This window comes from Saccopteryx leptura, chromosome 3 (genome assembly GCF_036850995.1).
Source record: "Saccopteryx leptura isolate mSacLep1 chromosome 3, mSacLep1_pri_phased_curated, whole genome shotgun sequence".
NCBI classification, from domain to species: domain Eukaryota; kingdom Metazoa; phylum Chordata; class Mammalia; order Chiroptera; family Emballonuridae; genus Saccopteryx; species Saccopteryx leptura.
Genome location: NC_089505.1, coordinates 340,729,337 through 340,751,999, shown reverse-complemented (window position 1 = coordinate 340,751,999; position 22,663 = coordinate 340,729,337). Strand labels below are relative to the sequence as shown.

Sequence of the window (22,663 nt, the reverse complement as noted above, 5' to 3'; positions counted from 1 at the left end):
GTGAGGATGTGGAGAAATTAGAAGCCTTGTATACTGTTGATGGGAATGCAAAATAGTATAAGTGCCGTGGGTAACAGTATGGTGGTTCCTCAAAAAATTAAAAATTACCTCATGGGCCAGCAATTCCACTTCTGGGTATATACCCAAAGAAACTGAAAGCAGGGCCTCGAGGAAATATTTGTTCACTCATGTTCAGAGCAGTGTTATTCACAATAGCTACAACATGGACATACCCCAAGGACTGATAAGTGGATAAATGGATAAGCAAAATGTGGTGTATACATACAAGAGAATATTATGCAGCCTTAAAAAGGATGAAAATTCCAACATATGCTACAACTGGATAAACTTTGAGGACTTCATACTAAGTAAAAAAAAAAAAAAAAGCAAATCACAAAAAGACAAATACTATATGATTCCACTCATATGAATTACTTAGAGTAGTCAAAATCATAGAGACAAAAAGTGTGGTTGTCAGGGCCTAGGAGAGGAAGGAATGAGGAGTTTTTGTTTAATGGGTACAGAGTTTCAGTTTTACAATATAAAAAATGTTATGAAGATGGATGTTGGTGATGTATGCACATTACTAATTTATTTAATGCAACTGAATTTACATTTAAAAATGGTTAAGATGGTAAATTTTATGTTTGGCCATTTTACAACAATAAAAAATTTAAGAGGAACATAATAAAATAGTCCCAATGATGAATGGTTTTACACGCTATCTGGTAACTAAACCCCAATGGCAATTACTAGCTTCCTCTGTACCCTATCAAATCAAGTAATTTAATCAAGTCAGTAGTTCTTAGATTTTCATGGACTCTATCTGGATCTTGTATGGGCTACTTTTAGTGCACTCCAAGTGAACACTAACTTTTAATTAGTCACTTCCCTGCTTTTACAACATCACAACAAATTCTAATGCTATGCTATGAAGTTAAAGCTAGCCTCACTTGGTGCCATCTTCAATTAAATAAGCACAAGAAGCACAATGTGCTGGCTTTTTGAAAAAGCACACAAACAGCTCAGCAAATTTTCTTATGATAAATGCCTAAAAATAAATTCCGAACAAAAAGTTAAGCCAGCTACCAGGGCACATCCTAACCATCTGACATAAGTCCCTGAGGAATCACCACCTATTCACTGAGGGCCCAGGTCAGTTACGCTGTCTGTAGCTAGAGCTAACCCAGAGCTATTCTTAGAGATCCAACTTGGTCAGCTACCAGGTTAATTACACTCTGGTGGTCTCTTAGTCTGGAACCAGAGAGTCTGTTGTAACAAAGCTCCAAACAGGAGCATGTTTTTCTGTCCATGTGCATTTTAATCTAGCTCCACCATCCAATATAATAAGAACATCCTTCAAAAATGGAACACACCCTCAGATATATGGTGATGGCACTTAAAGGCCTAGTCTGTGATTATAAATAGACAGACTCTGAGCCAGTAAGCACTCTGTTAGCCTTAAGAAAAATACTGTATTTTGTTCATGGACACAACCAGTCCCTGAGACACAGATAAAGAAATCCTTTGGAATACACACTGAGGAGTTGGGAATACACAACAAAGACCTGATTGTTATATTCTCTAACTAAATTGTTTACTTTTAATTCCTAATTACTCATAATACCAAATGATTAGACCAAAAATTGGAAAACTAATGTCAGTAGAGAAAGAATCACCTGGACTGATGCAGCCAGTTTTATCTAGGCTCATTTTTTATGCAACATACAAGTTCTAAAATTTTAAATAATATTGGAGTCTAAAGTGACAAATTTAAAATCTTCCTGCTTCAGTCTGATTTGATGATGCTGTTATTTCTTTAAAAATAATAAAATAATTAATTCATTTTATGTTTCTTTTAATTAGAGTGGTGGTCCCTCGTCTATTGCAGGGGTTAGATTCCAGAACCCCCACAACAGGCAAAAATCCACAAAGGAGTGACCCTATATTTATTTTATTATTTATATATATTTTTTGAGGCTTTATAAACTCTCCCCACACTCTTATAAACCTTTTCAATTTTTTAGAATAGAAAATGCTTATTTTACCACAAAAATAATGTAAGTAATAAATATATAAAATATATACTGCTAAATCCTGCGATATAGCAAAATATTTGCGATACAAACGTAGATATATACAATTTTAAAATCCGCTATAGAGTGAGACCACGAAAAGTGAACCTGATATGGGAGGAACAACTAACTGTATTTCATTTGCTCATGTTGGGTTGAGAGCAGGGAAAATTTAGTGATATCAAAAAATGTCTGTAATAAAAAAGAGAAGTTCTTTTCTCATGGGACTTACACTCAGGTTGGAGAGATAGACAATAAACAAATAGAAAAAAAATTATATACATGCGTGTTTTGGAGAAAATGTAAAAAAATGACATATATATTTGTTTTTGCTTAATCCCTTCACCTCTTTTATACAGACCCCCAAACTTCCTCCCCTAATAGCAAAGCGGGGTAAAAAGGGGAGAGAAGGAGACTTTGCTTGGCGAAGGGGCACACAATGCAGTGGGCAGATGATGTTTTATTGAGTTGTACACTTAAAAACTGTATGGTTTGCAAACCAATTTCAACCCAATAAATTCAGTTTTTAAAAAGGGATACGCTAGAGAGTAAGTGTTGAATGGGAGTAACACCCTACAGAGGGTGGTCAGAGAAGGCCTCTCTGAAGATGACAGGTGAACTGATAGCCAGATGAGAATGAGCTTTCCAGGTGAAAATGCATTCCAGATAGAAGAAGCAAGGTATATAAATACCTACAAGTAAAAAAGGGCTTGGCGGCTTCTGGGAGAGAAATGCCTGGGAAAACAGCAATGAGGATGAGACTGATATATAGAAACCAGGTTATGTATCCTCTTCCTTGTGTGCTCCAATGAGAAGTTACGTGAAAAAGCAGATGAAGTGTTTAAGCAAAAGAATAACATAATCTGATTACACTTTGAAAATTCAGCCAAGCAGGCGTATGGAGATTGGGTTGGATAAAGAAAGCAGAACTAATTAGGAAGCTATTGCAGGAGTCCAAATGAGAGATAATAGTGGCTGAGAGTAAAATGATAGCAATAGAAATGAAAATATATGTTTTAAAAGGAGAAGCCAACAGGACTTGGCGATAAATTCAAATTGTTGAGTAAGGACAAAGAATAATGCCTATGTTTTTAGATCCAGAAACAGGGTATCCAATAATACTGGGGGCTACATATTAAGTTTGAGATACCTATTACATATCTAAGTAGATATATCAAGTAGAGAGTTAGTTAAATATATGACCCGAGAGTGCAGGTCAGGTTCAGAAAATATTAGTTGTTATGGACTGAATATCTATGTTTCCCCAAAATTTGTTTGTTGAAACCCCCAAAGGTAGGCTCTTTGGGAGGTAATTAAGTCACGAGGGAGAGCTCTTGTGAATAGGATTAGTGCCCTTATCAAAGAGACCACAGTGATATCCTTCCCCATTCCACTATGTGAAGACACAACGGAAAAAAAACGAAAAAGTAAACCTGACCAGACTCAGAACTTTCCAGTTCCTTGTTCTTGGACTTGCCCGCTGCCAGAATTGTGAGGAATTTGTGTTGTTATAAACCACCTAGTCAATGGCATTTTGTTACAGCAGCCCGGACAGACTAAGACATTAGTATACAGATAGTATTTAAAGCCATTAGAGTGTCCCATATTCTACTTTTTTATCTATAAAAATTTGGTTTATATTCAGTTGACTGTATAGGTGAAAGGGAGGTGTGATCTAAGCAAAATAAGCCCAAGATATATGATTCACTCTCATTCACAAAGATTCTGTTCAAACTAAATATCACATCTAGTATAAAATAAAGAACAAGGCCCTGGCCGGTTGGCTCAGCGGTAGAGCGTCGGCCTGGCGTGCGGGGGACCAGGTTCGATTCCCGGCCAGGGCACATAGGAGAAGCGCCCATTTGCTTCTCCATCCCCCCCCTCCTTCCTCTCTGTCTCTCTCTTCCCCTCCCGCAGCCAAGGCTCCATTGGAGCAAAGATGGCCCTGACACTGGGGATGGCTCCTTGGCCTCTGCCCCAGGCGCTAGAGTGGCTCTGGTCGCAGCAAAGCGACGCCCCGGAGGGGCAGAGCATCACCCCCTGGTGGGCAGAGCTTCGCCCCTGGTGGGCGTGCCAGGTGGATCCCGGTCGGGCGCATGCGGGAGTCTGTCTGACTGTCTCTCCCCATTTTCAGCTTCAGAAAAGGAAAAAAAAAAAAAAAAAAAAAAAAACCTTCAAAAAGAGGAAGTCATTTTTAGTAAGAAAATTCAATTTGAGGTCATTATGCTTCAAGAATCCCCTAAGCTCTCCTAAAAACATACCAAAATGTTGTATCCATCTAAAAACCAAGTCTTAAATTAAAATCAGTCAAGAACTAAACTTAAGTCAAATTTTGAGTAACTTCCCACAGAGAACTCTAGACAGCCTCACTGGTGGATTCTATCATATGCTTGGAAAAAATAATACAAATTCTTTCAGAAATACAGAGAAGGAATAAAACCATTGATTTTATGAGGTCAGCAATACTTTCAAACCAAAACCAGAAAAGAACAGAAAAACAAAGAATTATGAACCAATATTCTTCATGAACATAGATGGGGAAATCCTTTAAAAAATATTAGTAAATCAAATTCAGAAATACATTTTTAAGAATATCATATCGGCCCTGGCTAGTTGGCTCAGTGGTAGAATGTCGGCCTGGCGTGCAGGAGTCCCAGGTTCGATTCCTGGCCAGGGCACACAAGAGGAAGCGCCCATCTGCTTCTCCACCCCTCCCCCCTCTCCTTCCTCTCTGTTTCTCTCTTCCCCTCCCACAGCCAACGCTCCATTGGAGCAAAGTTGGCCCGGGAGCTGAGGATGGCTCTATGGCCTCTGCCTCCGGTGCTAGAATGACTCTGGTTGCAACAGAGCGACACCCCAGATGGGCAGAGCATCGCCCCCTGCTGGACATGCTGGGTGGATCCCGGTTGGGCTCATGCGGGAGTCTGTCTGACTGCTTCCCCGTTTCCAACTTCAGAAAAATACAAAAAAAAAAAAAAAAAGAATATCATATCATATAACCAAGTGAGTTTTATTCTAAAGACACAAAGTTGTTTATGTAAATCAAAGATTCAAGGCCCTAGTCAGTTGGCTCAGTGGTAGAGCGTCAGCCAGGTGGGTGGATGTCCCAGGTTTGATTCCCCATTAGGATACACATAAGAAGTGACCATTTGCTTCTCCACCTCTCCCCCTTTTCCTTCTCAGCTCCCCTCCCCCCACAGTCATGGCTCGACTGGCTCAAGCAAGGTGGCCTATGATGCTGAGGATGGTTCCATGGCCTCCACCTCAGGTGCAAAAAATGGCTCTGATTGCAATAGAGCAAACGGCCCCAGATGGGCAGAGCATTGCCCCCAATAAGCTTGCTGGGTGAATCCCGGGTCCAGGAGCATGTGGGAGTGGGAGTCTGTCTCTCTGCCTCCCCTCCTCTCACTAAAACTAAAACTAAAAAAAAAAAAAAAAAAAAAAAAATCTGATTTACTAGACAATAGATTAAAGGAGAAAAATTGTGGTAATATCAATAGATCAAGAAAATAACCTAAAGAAAGGTAAAAACCAGAAAACCAGTAAAAAAATATTTTTTCTTTTTCCATTGTCTTCCTTTGTCTCTATGTGATTTATTTATACATCAGTTTTAAAAACTCACCTGCCTTTTTGTCCCCATACTTCAACTCTATCTTTATTTTTTTTAGGGAGTGTTTTATTTATTTATTTATTTATTTATTTATTTATTTATTTATTTATTTATTTATTTTTAGAGAGGAGAGGGAGAGACAGAGAGAGAGAAGGGGGGGGGGGCTGGAAGCATCAACTCCCATATGTGCCTTGACCAGGCAAGTCCAGGGCTTCGAACCGGCGACCTCAGCATTTCCAGGTCGATGTTTTATCCACTGCGCCACCACAGGTCAGGCTACTTCAACTCTATCTTGACCACTTCCTCCATTTAGTGGCCAAATTCATGTTAACTAACATGTCTCAGTGACGGTCCTTAAAATTGAAGCTGACAAAACGATAACAAAACAAGAGAATTGGATCATTTAGAACTATTAAAGATCATAAACTAGAAAATTGGTATATCAAAAAACCTCTAAACAAAACTGAGAAAATCTGTAACAGAAATGGAAAACAAGTTTGCGTGAGGCAGTGGGAAAAATCTGAAAGTAATTATACAATTGTAAAATATTTAAATATACAACAAAATGACCATCCATTATTTTCATTATACAAGTGAATATATTTTAACTTCAGATTGTTCTGAAGGTTGTAGCCAATGCAACTAAACAGAAAAAATAAATAATAAAGGAGGATGTAAATTATTTTTTTCAGGTCATGTGGATTGATACACTTCAAGTACAAAAGAAACAACTGAAAAACTCTAATAAACAATATAATTTAGAAAGGTGGCTGCATACAATATTAACATACACAAATTAATATATTTCTATAGAAAAAGTAAGTAGAAAAAGTAATTAAACATTTCCCTTATAATTTTAAAATAAATTATTATTGAGAAGTATGCTAAATTAATATATATAATGCTACTGAAGGAAATAAAAGATAAGTACATCAAAAACCATATTCTAATTCTGAGTAAGAAGATGCAGTATCATTAAATAACAATTCCTCCCAAATTTTTCCATAATTAAATGTGATCCGTTGGCCCTGACAAGTTGGCTCAGTGGTAGAGCTTCAGCCTGACATGTGGATGTCCTAGTTCAATTCCCAGTCAGGGCACACAGGAGAAGCACTCATCTGCTTCTCTAATCCTCCCCCTCTAACTTCTCTCTCTTTCTCTCCCTCTTTCTTTCCTGCAGCCATGGCTCAACTGAAACAAGTTGGCCTCCAGTGCTGAGGATGGCTCCATGGCTTCCACCTCAGGTACTAAGAAGACCTTGGTTGCTGAGCAATGAAGCAACGCCCCAGATGGGCAGAGCAACACCCCATATGGGAAGAGCATCACCCCCTAGTGGGCTTTCCGGGTGGATCACAGTCTCTCTGCCTCCCATACCCTCACTGAATAAATAAAAAAAATTTTTTTATATGATGCAGCCTAACCTATGGTGGTACAGAGGATAAAATGTCAACCTGGAACACTGAGGCTGCCGGTTTGAAACCCCAGGCTTGCCCGGTCAAAGCACATAGGGGAAGCAACTATTACGAGTTGATGCTTCCTGCTACTCTCCTCTCTTTCTGTCTCTCTCCTCTCTCTAAAAATCAATATATAAAAAAATAAATCTTAAAAATAAAAAAAAGAGGCCTGACCTGTGGTGGCACAGTGGATAAAGCGTCGACCTGGAAATGCTGAGGTCGCCGGTTCGAAACCCTGGGCTTGCCTGGTCAAGGCACATGGGAGTTGATGCTTCCAGCTCCTCCCCCCCTTCTCTCTCTCTGTCTCTCCTCTCTCTCTCTCTCTCTCTCTGTCTCTCCCTCTCCTCTCTAAAAAATGAATAAATAAATAAACACAAAAAACAACAACAAAAAACTAAGCTTTAAAAAAAATTTTAAAAAGAGGCCCTGCCGGTTGGCTCAGTGGTAGAGCGTCGGCCTGGTGTGCGGGAGTCCTAGGTTCGATTCTTGGCCAGGGCACACAGGAGAGGCTCCCATCTGCTTCTCCGCCCCTCCCCCTCTCCTTCCTCTCTGTCTCTCTCTTCCCCTCCCGCAGCAGAGGCTCCATTGGAACAAAGATGGCCTGGGCACTGAGGATGGCTCTGTGGCCTCTGCCTCAGGCGCTGGAGTGGCTCTGGATGCAGCAGAGCGAAGCCCCAGAGGGGCAGAGCATTGCCCCCTGGTGGGCATGCCGGGTGGATCCCGGTCGGGTGCATGTGGGAGTCTGTCTGACTGCCTCCCTGTTTCCAGCTTCAGAAAAATACAAAAACAAAAAAAAATAAAAATAAAAATATTTAAAAAAAATAAAAATGTGATCCAATTTAAAAAATGCCTACATAATTTATTTAGGACTAAACAAACTGATTCTAACATATAGAAGAAAAAAAAAAAAGCAAGTATGGCAAAGATAACATCTTTGCAACTTTGGGGTAACCAAAGACACTGTAGGCTACAAAAGCATCAACTAGAAAAGAAAAAGTCAATGAATTGTACTTCATCAAATTTAAATTTTCTGATCTCCAAAATATCTCATTAAGAAATGAAAAGATGGCCCTGGCCATGTGGCTCAGTGGGTAGAGTGCCAGTCCTGGCACACCAGGGTCATGGGTTCCATGCCGGATCAGGGCACATACAAAAAGCAATCAATGAGTGCACAACTAAATGGAACTAAGTGGAATAATGGGGTGATGCTTCTCTCTCTCTCTCTCTCTCTCTCTCTCTCAAATCAATGGAATAAAACAACAAAAAATAAAAGAGCAAGCAACAGACTGTGAGAAAATCTTAATACACTAATGTGACATTTGCATTCAGAATATATACAGGGTAAACTCCTGCAAGTCAATAATAAAAAGAGAAAAACAAAAATTTTAAATTAGCAAACATTTAAGCAGAGATTTCACAAAAGAAATATGTATGGTTAAAGACACTAATGATTCTTAATATCACTAGTCTCTGGGGAAATGGAAATAAAAACCAAACCTCTTCACACTCATTAGAATAACTTAAATAAAAAGACTGACAACACCAAGCGTTGGTGAGGTTGTAGAGCAACCCGAACATTCATACTGCTTATGAAAATATCAAATTGTACATGAATTGGCCCTGTCTACGTGGCTCAGTGGGCAAAGCATCAACCCAGAACACCAGAGGTTGTGTGTTTGAACCCCCAGTCAAGGCATTTAGGAGAAAAAATTCAATGAGTACACAGCTACGTGCAACTACCAAATGAAACAATGAGTTTCACTCTCTCTTTCCCTCTCTCTCTCAAATCAAGGAAAAAAAGAATAAATTAATAAATAAAATTGCACAAGAACTTTAGAAAATTGTTTGTAATAAAAGTTAAACACATACCTACCTAACTTCCTGTTTTATTAAAGAGAAATAAAATATGTGCCCATTAAGAGACCTGTAACCCAAATGTTCACAGCAACTTTATTTATCATATACAAAAAAGAAAAAGAAAGAAAAGTAAGAAATCCACATGTCTTGCAACATAAAGTGAATAAACAATTGTGTTATATTACAATATAGTTATGTAAGGAATAAAAAGTAATAAACTACTGATAAAGATTTTGAATTCAGAGAAGACAGTACATATAATACATACAATATGACTCTAATTATGTGAAGTTCAAGAACAGGCAAAATTATCTTGTGATAACAGAAGTCATTAGGGTGACTGCCTCTTGGAAGAGGAGGGTGAAGAACTGACAGAAAAAGCGCATAAGTGAACTTCCTACAATTACGATAACAATATATGGTTTAACAGGGTGATGATTAATTACTTGGAAATATACATATATTTTAAAACTCATCAAACTATACTTAAATCCTCTGCATTTTACTGTAAGTTACACTTCAACTTTTCTTAAAAAGAAAATAAAAAAGAATAGCCAGAAAATAATTTGAAAAGAAAAAAAAGAGCAAATTATGAGGAAACTACATTCCAGTGATATAAACTGATATATTCTGCCTCAGTGGGGGTGGAGTATTTTATCATCAAATGGTTTAGAATTACCTACATATCGGCCCTGGTGAGTTGGCTCAGCAGATAGAGCGCTAGCCCAGCATGCAGACATCCCAGGTTCGATCACCAGTCAGGGCACATGTGAGAAGCAACCACCTGCTTTCTTTCCCTCCCTCTCCCCTTTTTATCTCTTCCCCTCTCGCAGCCAGTGGCTCATTTGGTCCAAGCGCCAGACCAGGTAGGGGTGCTGGGTAGAGCCCATTCTGGCACATGCAGTAATCTAGCTCCCCACCTCTCACTTTAAAAAAAAAATAGAATTGCCTGCATATGAAGATAATAATAAGCAAACCAACCTTTAGTTTGTTTTATAAAAAATATTCTCTACAGACAACATACATGCTACTATAGTGTCTGTTGCCAGGGTGGCCTACTCCCACCATCACTCCCTAATGTGCCACCAGTAACACATAATAAAAAGGTACAGTCACTAAACTACATACTGGTACTTGGTACTGGCTCAAGAAGAGAAAAATCAACATGCAGATTAAAGAGACCATAAATGGACTGTAATGCTTAACGAGAATGCCACATGTGAAAAAAATATGGCTCTGAACATTAGTGAATAAAAAATGAATTACTCAATAAATAGCATTATGACAAATGGTTAACAATATGAAAAAAGTTGGAGATCAGAATGAAAATAAGTGACATAAGAGTCTAAGAAAACAATACAAAAAATCACTGAAACTAAGAGCTGGTTCTTTGAAAAGGAAAACAATATTAACAAACCTTTAACCAGACTCATCAGAAAAAAAAAAAGAGAAAAGACTCAAATAAATAAAATTAGAAATGAAAATGAAGAAACAAAAGACATCACAGAAATAAAAAGGATTGTAAAAAAAAATACTATGAAGATCTATATGCCAAACAATTGGACAACCTAGGTGAAATGGATAAATTCCTAGAAACATACAATCTTCCAAAACTCAACCTGGAAGAATCAGAAAACCTAAACAGACCAATTACAACAAATGAAATTGAAAAAAACTCCCAACAAACCAAAATACTGGGCCAGATGGCTTCATAGGCAAATTTTACCCAATATTCAAAGAATAACTAACACCTGTCATTCTCAAGTTATTTCAAAAAATTCAAGAGGAGGGAAGACTTCCAAGCTCCTTTTATGAGGCAAGCATCATCCTCATTCCAAAATCAGGTAAAGACACTACAAAGAAAGAAAACTATAGGCTAATATCCCTGATGAACACAGATGCTAAAATTCTCAACAAAATATTAACAAAACAGATCCACCAATAATTAGAAAAGTCATACATCATGATCAAGTGAGATATATTCCAGGGAGGCAAGACTGGTACAATATCCACAAATCAATCAATGTGATTCAAGAAAGGATAAAAATCACACAATTATATCAATAGATGCAGAAAAAGCACTTGATAAAATCCAGCACCCATTTATGATCAAAACTCTCAGCAAAGTGGGAATACTGGGAACATACCTCAACATGATAAAGACCATCTATGACAAACTGACAGACAACATCATACTCAAATGCAAAAATTAAAAGCAATCTCCTTAAGATCAGGAACAAGGCAGGGCTGTTCACTTTCACCACTCTTATTCAACAAGAGTTCTGGAAGTCCAAGCTACAGCAATCAGACAAGAAGAAGAAATAAAAGGCATCCAAATTGGAAAAAAAGAAGTAAAACTATCATTATTTGCTGGTGACATGATACTGTACATAGAAAAACCTCAAGTCTCAGTCAAAAAACTACTAGACCTGATAAATGAATTTGACAAGGTGGCAGAATATAAAAATAATATTCACAAACCAGTGCCATTTCAATACACCAACAACAAACTGTCTGAAAAAGAAATTAAGGAAACAATCCCCTTCACTATTGCCAACAGAAAAAATAATATACCTAGGAGAAAATTTAGCCAAAGAGGTAAAAGACTTGTACTTGGAAAATTATAAGACATTAAAAAAAGAAATCAAAGAAGATACAAACAAGTGGAAACATGTATCATATTCATGGATAGAAGAAAAACATCATTAAAATGTCTATAGTACCCAAAGCAATCTATAAATTCAGTGCAATTCCTATTAAAATACCAATGGCATACTTCAAAAATACTAAACAAATATTCCAAAAATTTATATGTAACCAAAAAGAACACAAACAGCCTCAGCAATCTTGAAAATGAAGAATAAAGTAGGAGGTATTACACTTCCTGATATCAAGTTATACTACAAGGCCATAGCAATAAAAACAGCTTGGCACTGGCATAAGAACAGGTATACAGATGCCATTATGGTCAATAGATATTTGACAAAGGAGGTAAGAGCATACAGTGGAGTAAAGACAGTCTCTTTAATAAATTATGTTGGGAAAATTGGACAGGTACATGCAAAAAAAAAAAAGAAACTAGACCACCAACTTACACCATTCACAAAAATAAACTCAAAATGGATAAAAGACTTAAATGTAAGTCACAAAACCATAAACATCTTGGAAGAAAACATAGGCAGTAAACTCTCCAATATCTCTTGTAGCAATATTTTTGCCGATTTATCTCCATGGACAAGTGAAATAAAGGACAAAATAAACAAATGGGACTATATAAAACTAAAAAGCTTTTAAACAGCAAAAGACACCATGAACAAAATAAAAAGAAAACCCACACAATGGGAGAACATATTCGCCAGGATGTCTGATTAGGGTTAATGACTAAAATTTATAAAGAACTTCTAAAACTCAACACCAGAAAGGTAAACAATCCAATTAAGAAATGAGCAAAAGAACTGAATAGACACTTCTCCAAAGAAGACAAACAGATGGCCAATAGGCATATGAAAATATGTTTAATGTCATTAATCATCAAAGAAATGCCAATTAAAACTACAATGATATACTACCTCACACCTGTCAGAATGGCGCTCATTAACAAATCAACACAGAATAAGTGCTGGTGAGGATGTGGAGAAACGGGAACCCTCCTGCACTGCTGGTGGGAATGCAGACTGATGCAGCCACTATGGACAACAGTATGGAGTTTCCTCAAAAAATTAAAAATGGAACTGCCTTTTGACCCAGCTATCCCACTTTTAGGAATACATCCTAAGAATACCAATCACTGATTCAAAAGAAGATATGCATGCCCATGTTCATGGCAGCATTGTTTACAATAGCCAAGATCTGGAAACAGCCCAACTGTCTGCCAATGGACAAGTGGATTAAAAAGCTGTGGTACATATACTCAATGGAATACTATGCAGCCTTGAAAAAGATGGAGATTTTTACCTTTTGCGATGGCATGGATGGACCTGGAGATTAAGCTAAAAGAAATAAGCCAGGCAGATAAAGACAAATATCATATGATCACGCTTATATATGGAATCTAATGAACCAAGTGAACTCAGGAACAAATTAGAGGCACAGAGGCAGGGTCACAGGAACCAGAGGGACAGCTGTCAGCGGGAAGGATGAGGGGTTGGCATCAAAGAAGGTGAAGGGATCAGTGAAATTATATATATATATATATATATATATACACACACACACACACACACACACACACACACACACATAACACACAGATACAAATCCCAGAAGGAAGGAGGCAGGTGATTAGGGGGAGGGGGGCAAAAGGGGTATAATGAGGGACAAGAACGTGGGGGTGAGGAAATTATATTGATTTGGACACTTGAATCCATGTTAACACAATAAATTAAAATTAATTTTAAAAATGTGAAAAAAGTTGGATTCACACTGTATAACATACACAAAAATAAATTCTGAATATTGTCTTAAATACATAAAAAAAATGAATACTTTCTTCACCCCATCCCACTCCTCAAAGAAAGCCATGATGGAATATGAGAGATTTTGTTCTTGGAATCTTGGAGCAAAGAAGGTTTTACTATGTGTGACATAAAATCCAGATGCAATAAAGATTGATAAATTTGACTACAAGACAATTAAACATTCTTACATATCAGTAAACAAATAAAAGAAAAATAAAAATGAACCCCTGGGATATTAGTAGTATGTGTGATAAAATTTATTCACTAACCTTATAATGAATAATATATTCAAACAAATATTCAGAATTCCTCTGTCTTTTTTTTTTTTTTTTTTTTTTTTCCTGAAGCTGGAAACGGGGAGAGACAGACAGACTCCCGCATGCGCCCAACCGGGATCCACCCGGCACGCCCACCAGGGACGACGCTCTGCTCACCAGGGGGCGATGCTCTGCCCCTCCGGGGCGTTGCTCCGCCGCGACCAGAGCCACTCCAGCGCCTGGGGCAGAGGCCAAGGAGCCATCCCCAGCGCCCGGGCCATCCTTGCTCCAATGGAGCCTTGGCTGCAGGAGGGGAAGAGAGAGACAGAGAGGAAGGAGGGGGGGGGGTGGAGAAGCAAATGGGCACCTCTCCTGTGTGCCTCGGCCGGGAATCAAACCCGGGTCCCCCGCATGCCAGGCCGACGCTCCACCGCTGAGCCAACCGGCCAGGGCCTCCTCTGTCTTTTGATTTACTCAAAACTCTTCCTGCCTTCTAGATGTATTTATTTTCTATATTCTTGTTGGATGATATGTTGTTTAAATAATACATCCAATATATTTAAAATACTTCTATATTGCTAGTGAAAAACTTTGGATGCTTATATAATCTTCCTAGCAAACAGTGTAAGAATTCTGGTCTTCTGTCAGGCTTATCATAAAAGAGGCAGAATATTAGTAGTAGTAGTAGTTAAACTTGTGATTTTATTATAAGATTCAGCCCTGACAGAGCTGCATATTCAGTTTCAAGAACAATTTTATTAAGGTCATACAAAAGTTATTATATGATTAAATCAAAATGCAAAAGCAATTAAATTAATTTACTACTGTTAAGACAGTATTTACAGGAATATACTCCACACAGCTATTGCCTAGATTAAATGGAACAACCAAAAATACTGTAACTTAAAAAAATCTTTTAAATTATATGCTAAATTGCAACCCCATATGAGAATAACAACGGGCAGGCAAATAAACACAGGGTATGAAAGCCTGGATAATGTGCTTAAATCAGAAAAAGCATCAGATTGAGGTGATAACAAAGAGCACGTTGCTCTGAATATCATAGCTTCAGCTACAACCCAACAGATCATCGTTATGCTGCTGAATTGTGAGAGATACTACAGGACACTTATCGTCGTTCCACACCCTTTATTTCAACAACATTCCATTAGAAACATTATTTTTTACAATAAATGTCAATAACCTGAAATTTTTATTTATTATTATCTCAAGAAATACTGGATAAGAGAACTAATACTATTGTAAAGAGAGAAAAAAAAAGATAATTTTAGATCCTCATTAGAGTGATCTTTATATAAGCAGACTGTCTCTCTAGACAGTGAAATAAGCATTATTTTGTCCCAAAACTATATTTCCATTATGCTCTCACTAGACATGAGTAGGTCAGTATTTACTTAAAGACAAATGGTTAGATATATGTCTTAAATTATGGCAAATAATTTGCCATGGAAGTTTAGTTTACTTATTTGCTCCTCCCATCCTAAAACATTCAACAAGTTCATATTAATTTATAGTTTGCAACCTGAATTAATTTACACAAAATATATGAGCAGATGTGTTAAGTGATCCTAATTCTTCAAACATTATATATAGGCAACAGCAGATTGCAGAGTATCAGGGCAATGATCAATATGCACATCTTTACTTCTAAATTTCTAAAGAACAACTCTAGATGTTTGTTTCATTTCCCTGGCACACATTGCAAATCCACTAATGTTTCTATTAAATACTTTTGACAATAAGTAACAAAAAATATGACTACTAATGGCAGAAACAAATTGAGTTGGGTATTTTTTTTTCTTGTATTGGGGAAGGAATTTGATGGTGTTGAACTAGTAGTAGCGGCTCTACAATGCCAAGATTAATGACTCACTCTCAAATGGCCTGTGAAGTTCAAGATATCACTTTTGCATTAAAACGTGGTTCCAGCTACATCTTCTTTATTTTTTATCATGACTTCTGAGAAGCCCTTATAAATTTTCTTCATCTCATTTGCTAGAACTGTGTCACACAGCCATTTTAATCGCAAGGAAAGCTAAAAAAAATTTCATTTTCAAGTCCTCTATTGGAGACTGTAAGAGAGAAGCTGAAAATGTCTGCTAGGATAGTCATTGAGCAGAGTCTAGAACAGTTGGCTCTTTCAACTACTCAACATTCTGTACATATATTTTTCATATAACACATTCACCCCTCCCAAAGGAGATAATCTCAGTCTCAGTTAAAAAATCTTGTGCTGAATCCAGGATCTCTGATGTAGAGCAAGTCTTTTCATCATAGTTGAGTGTGAATCACTGAGATCCTATATACTAAAAGACATATTATATGTTCCCAACACACCCAATACACAATGATAGAGAATGAAACAAAAACTCTCATTCAGAAACAGGAAGAATGAGAAGTATATAATGGTCAACAGTCCACAGCACATAATAATCCCTACATGAACAATGGCTTCATTTCCTTGGCTATCCTGTCAGCCTTAGAGTCAGCTATTTAGGAGGTTCTTCCTTGACTGCTGTCATTCATATTCCCTGATTCTGCCCTTTGAGAAGAAGTCCCTTGTCCATCAGCCTCCTTGGCTATATAAGGGACTGGCACTGGCAAATGTATCTTTCTCGCATTCTGTACAGCTTTCATTTCCACTGCCAGTATGCACAACAGACTGCTTGTACAAGAGCAAGGTATTGCTTTAGGGGTTGACTAATCATGGAATGTCTGTTCTACAGGCTTGACCTTTCGTCGGCCACAGATGGCTATTTAAATTTAAATTAATTAAAATTAAATTAAACTAAAAATTCAAACTCAGTTACGCTAGTCACATTTGAAGTGTTCAACAGCTACATGTGACTACAGCTTACTGAATTAAATGAAGATATAAAATATTTTCATCATTGTAGAAAGCTCTATTGAACAGTACTGCATAAAGAGTGTCACAAAAAGGTCTGTTGAACTTTATTTGCAATGTTCCAAATCCACATAAAATTCATGTACTTTTATCTGTTAGTCAATCCTTAGTTTAAAACACAGACTGTTATATTACAAAATTCTGTCAGTAAATGAAAATCATAGTTGAGTTATTAAGTACCTAAGATCTAGAATTAGTGTCAGAATTCAATATAAAAACTATAGACAATAATGATAAAAGAAGGAGACTTGACTTGGGGTGGTGAACATACAATACAATATACAGATGATGTATTACAGAATTACATACCTGAAACCTATATAATTTTATTAACCAATATCACCCCCAATGAATTCAATTAAAAAAAATAAAGCTCCAGCCCTGGCTGGTTGGCTCAGCGGTAGAGCGTCGGCCTGGCGTGCGGGCGACCTGGGTTCGATTCCCGGCCAGGGCACATAGGAAAAGCGCCCATTTGCTTCTCCAACCCTCCCCCTCCTTCCTCTCTGTCTCTCTTTTCCCCTCCCGCAGCCAAGGCTCCATTGGAGTAGGGATGGCCCAGGCACTGGGGATGGCTCCTTGGCCTCTGCCCCAGGCGCTAGAGTGGCTCTGGTCGCGGCAGAGCCATGCCCCGGAGGGGCAGGGCATCGCCCCCTGGTGGGCAGAGCATCGCCCCTGGTGGGCGTGCCGGGTGGATCCCCGGTCGGGCGCATGCGGGAGTCTGTCTTTCCCCGTTTCCAGCTTCAGGAAAAAAAAAAAAATAAATAAATAAATAAATAAATAAAATAAAGCTCCAGACATTAATCAAGCCGCTATGTATCCTGTGTTAACTCTGGACACAAAAGTAGTGCTAGAGATTCTAAAGGCTTTAAACTGCCTAAATTACACTACTTGGGAGTTATCTAGGAAGGTTGGCCAGTAGAAGGTTGGCCAGTAGAAGGTTGGTAGATTCTCTAGAGCAGCAGCTGCCCTATTTGAGGATGACTCAGAGTCTGGGACATGACTACAGCAATTACTCTTCCAACTCCCTTAAAGTTTGATAGACTTCCTATAGGTAAAACAAAAACAAAACGAAGAACCAAGTAACCCTGAAGATCTTTTCTTTTGCTCAAAGCTTTCATTCTAAAGACACATAAGTATTTGCCACCACCCACATCATCCTCAACTTAGCAACTGAAGATTGAAGAGAATAAAAAGGTTCCTACTGACAAAAAAAAAAAAATTCACGGTTTTTAAAGATCTCAGCTAAACAATGTTCTCTTTAGGTTTTATGCCAATTTAAATTTGGGAAAACTTGAAAAGACCCCAAATTTAGTTGGACCATCAAAAAAAATCAGAATAGAAAGATATTATTTATCTATTTTTTCAGAAGTCACCAATCTCTAGAGCATGTCCAAATCCAATCAGACCTCTAAGAGCATATATTGATAGAATATTAAAACCTAGGCTAGAGTTGAATTCTCTAATACTAAGCATTTTTAAATTATAATTACATCTAATATTTAATATGATGATATATGACAGACATTTTACCAATTTCTAACACATATTAAGAAAATAAAAACATATTAAAGACATATAATCAACTGTAAATATGTACTTTGAAAAATCCACGTTTAATATTATTGTAATTCATTCACTATTACAAATATTGACTCTTTATACTAAATCAGAAGCTTCTTTTAAAAACTCTGGCCAATACAATGATGAGTCTAGGAAAAGCATTATAAAAGAACTCAACACAATGAAGAATGATATAAGAGCTCCTTAAAAAATACAAAATTCTAAAGAGACAAGCCTCTTAAGAATCAAATAAAGTAATCAATTTTTCATCTACAATATAATGTTTTTAAGTAAAATCAGATAACATGCTTAAAATGTATCTTAATAAGGATAGTGATTATCATGCACTATAACTGTAACAAAACACTTCAAAATATATAAATTAAATATAGCTATAAAATTAAAATTAGCAATAACAACAATAAGAAAATAATAATATTAGACAGAAAAAAGACTCTAACCACTTTGTCCTCCTGGTGTGAATATCCACGAAAGCAAGTTAGAAAGGACAGAAAAGACAAAAAAAAAATCATTAATTCCATTCTTAAAATAAATAAGAATTTTTAAAAGTTTGTTAGCGAAAGGAAAATTCTGAAAAAATCTAATTATATTTTGACAGAAATATAAACATTTTAAGAGGAAAAATTTAAGAGCATGCTATATACTAGAATATATTAAAATATATAAATTAGAATAACATCTTTAAAAGCAATTAAATACTCAAATATCAGAAAAAGGAGAATGCTTTCCACAAATGAAATCTTAATTAAATACCAAATTAACTCAAAGAGAACTGAAAAATATTAAGGAAAAAGGTTTTATGTACAAAGACAATAAAACACTACATCACTATTTATCATTAATTTCATCATAAACTAGCAAAAGTAAACAAAATTCTGTACATAGCTTAAAAGTCATCTCTGTTCTATTAATTTAGGAGTCTCCTAATAACCAACAAGAAAATTAATTAAAAAATTCATTTAAGATAAAATATTACTGATTAAAATGGATAATTTGGGGTTATAGTTTCCCAATGTTATAAATGTAGAAAAATTATTATTATGAATGTGGAAAGTAAAATGATAAGATACATGATTTGGCTAAAAGAACATTTTAGAAATAATAAAATTAAACTCAATTACTACATTTCTTTTTAGTTAAATATAATGATACTATAGTAAAAGTGACAATATAACAATAATGACCTGATATATTACAATAACTTATGAAAATTAAAATTCAAAATCATGTGTCTTGAAGTTCAGTTTCTCTAAAACCTGAGTGACAGTATAATACTTGTGATGTAATCACATAGTCCTGTCTTACTTCCACCTTTTAAACAATACTCCTAGCTATATAGCTTGTGTCATTTCCTTAAGCTCTCGAAGCCTTTACTTCCTTTTCTGCTAAACTTTATAGGGTTTTTAAAGAATTAAATAAAACAGCATGAAAAGCTCTCGACACAGTGTCATGTATATAGTTCCGTATTTTATATTCTACCCTATTAAAACATAGAATGTTGCATAGAAGAGATAGGATTGCATTCTTCACATTACTGTGTTAATGACTGCTTTGTTCAAATGTTAAAACTAAAGATCATATAAAAGCTATGTACACAGTCAAGCACGTATCTATTGACAACAATTTAGTCTAAAAAAATCATTTTCAGAGCACTCATTATATATGTATCAGGCCCTACACTACATGCCTCAGGTGAAAAAAAAAAAAGAGTAAGACAGAGCCCTCAAGGAACTAAACAAAATGAGAGAGAAATAAATCATTGCAGAACAAAGAGATATTCTGAAAGCAAGGGAATAACAAAGAATTATAGAAACTCAAATAAAAGAGGAAATATCAGGATTTGGAGAAAGGATTAAGAGGTTTCTGAGATGTAAGCAGGGCTTTAAAGAATAATGAAGAGAATGTCAGCAAGGCCAGTGAGGGAGAACATTTTATGAAAAGAATATGGCATATATAAAAAGCACAAACAAGACTGGTATGTTTGGAATACAAGTAGCGTGGAATAACTAAATTATAAATGGGAGTCAAGTCTTCATGATTAACTATATTATATCTGGCAAAATCTAAGAAGCATATCACTTTCACAAGATAACAAACATTGCAAACATTTTAAAATTTTAAAAATTTAAGTTATTACTAATAAATTTGCTAGTAGTTAATCTTTCTTAACAGATTAAACAAGTTCAGTTTTGGCTATAACATATACATCCATAAGAAACTTAGCTATAATATCTGCATGAAATATTACTACCATCATATCTTTAGTATATTTCAATAAAAAGAAAAATAAACACCTACCAATGATTTAAGAATAAGGCATAATATTAGCTATCATTTCTTGAGTATTTACTATGCTGTAATGTACTACCTAATTGGAAGAAGACAAGTCTGGAAGTAAGGAGAACAAACAGAGTTGTTGCAATATTTCAGGTAAGAAACAAATGTTAGAGTGATATGAACTATAGTAGTAGCAAGAGGAATGGTAAGAAGTGATTTAGGCCCTGGCCAGTTGGCTCAGTGGTAGAGCATTGGCCTGGCATATGGAAGCCCGAGGTTCGATTCCCAGTCAGGGCACACAGGAGAAGCGCCCATCTGCTTCTCCACCTTTTCCCTCTCCTTCCTCTCTCTCTCTTTACCTCCCACAGCCAAGGCTCCACATTGGAGCAAAGTTGGCCCGGGTGCTGAGGACGGCTCCATGGCCTTCACCTCAGGCGCTAGAATGGCTCTGGCCCAGATGGAGCAACGCCCCAGATGGGCAGAGCATCACCCCCTAGTGGGCATGATGGGTTGATACTGGTCAGGCACATGCGGGAGTCTGTCTGACTGCCTCCCTGCTTCTAACTTCGGAAAAATACAAAAGAAAAAAAAATGATTTAGAAGATATTGAGAAGTCAGTCTCCTTAAGACTTGATTGAGGAAGAAGTAGAGAAGTACTTGCAGAATCTGGCTTAAGCATCTGGGATGTTAAAAGGACATCTCTGGAGGGTTGGGGAGATTAGAAAATAAAAAAACATGAGAAGTGGACTTGGGGAAAATAATGAATTCGGGTGCAGATAAGGTGAATTTGAGGTACTTATTAAACAGAAATTTTCAATAAGCAGCTATATAGGGTGGATCTGGAGCTCAAAAATAATCTGGCTAGTGAAATAATATCTGTAAGTCATCAGCATATTTGTAGTACTTGAAGGTAAAAGACTAAATAAAATCTCCCAATGAAATTATTAAAGGTAAAAGGAAGAATGAGGATGATGACCCTAATCAAAGTGTTTCTTCTCTTTGAAATGGCAAACCTTTTGAAGAAAAGAAATTCAAAACAAAAAGATGGCTAAATCTTCTAATCAGAGTTCAGTAACACAATTAACTCAGAAATTTCACTGTATTTCTAGGAAAAATATTAAGTGTATAAACAAGCAAATTGGACTTGAGTGGTTTGAAAATCAAAGGTAATGATTAAATATAAAATATTATCAGAGAACTTAAGACAAAGACTAATTAAAATCAGATGTAAATGTAAATAATAATCTAGTGTGAAGAAATATATTTATTTTAAACATATGGATAATTTAAATTTTAAATGCACTTTCTTTAAAAGTGAATTTCAACCTGAATCATGTGGATATTTCCTTCAGCTTTACATTTAGTTTATGTAACCAAAAGAAAAAAAATAGAAGACTAAGTGGTTCAATTCAAAGATTAAAATTGCTTTCTATAGCCAGGCAGTGGCACAGTGGATAGAGCACTGGCCTGGGACACAGAGGACCCAGGTTCAAAACTCCATGGTCACTGGCTTGAGCACAAGCTCATTTGCTTAAGCGTGGGCTCACTGGCTTGAGCATGGGGTCACTGGCTTGAGCATGGATCATGGACATGACCTCATGGTCACTAGCTTGAAGCCAAGGTCGCTGGCTTGAGCAAAGGGTCACTCGCTCTACTGCAGCCCCCGATCAAAACACATATGGGAAAGCAACTGGTGAGCAACTTACATGCCACAACAAAGAATTGATGCTTCTCATCTCTCTCCCTTCCTGTCTGTCTGTCCTATCTATCCCTTACTCTGTCTCTCTCTCTCTCTGTCTCTGTCACACACAAAAAATCGCTTTATATAATTTATATACATATTAATTTTGGCAGACTCAGTTTATGTATGCAATAAGGACTACACAAACCCAATATACAAATACTATATCATTAATTGAATAAGAAGATATATATAATTGCATCTTACACGATACCTGACATATGTAGTAAGTAAAAGAAATCTAATACCATAAATATTATTGCAAAACACTTCTATAGCACTCACTGTGTGTCAAGTACACATCTAAGGGCTTTATATAAAATTAATTATTTATATTCACCAATAGCCTGTGAGATAGGTACTACTATTATTTCTAATCACAGAAAAAGAAACAATTCATACAACTAGTAAGTGCTGAAGACGAGATT

The 22,663-nt window shown here is 36.6% G+C and overlaps 1 protein-coding gene across 35 annotated transcripts in view; it reads right to left on the bottom strand.

Moving 5' to 3' along the window:
* RIMS2 (regulating synaptic membrane exocytosis 2) overlaps window positions 1–22,663 on the bottom strand; it is a 644,704-nt gene that overhangs the window by 478,178 nt on the left and 143,863 nt on the right. For 26 of the 35 annotated variants that reach the window (XM_066379295.1, XM_066379287.1, XM_066379300.1 and 23 more), the window contains one exon: window positions 18,658–18,669. The exons of the other annotated variants lie outside the window; for them this stretch is intronic. In XM_066379295.1, the coding sequence (XP_066235392.1) occupies window positions 18,658–18,669 (12 nt within the window). The remainder of the gene's footprint in view (window positions 1–18,657; window positions 18,670–22,663) is intronic. 35 annotated transcript variants of the gene reach the window in all.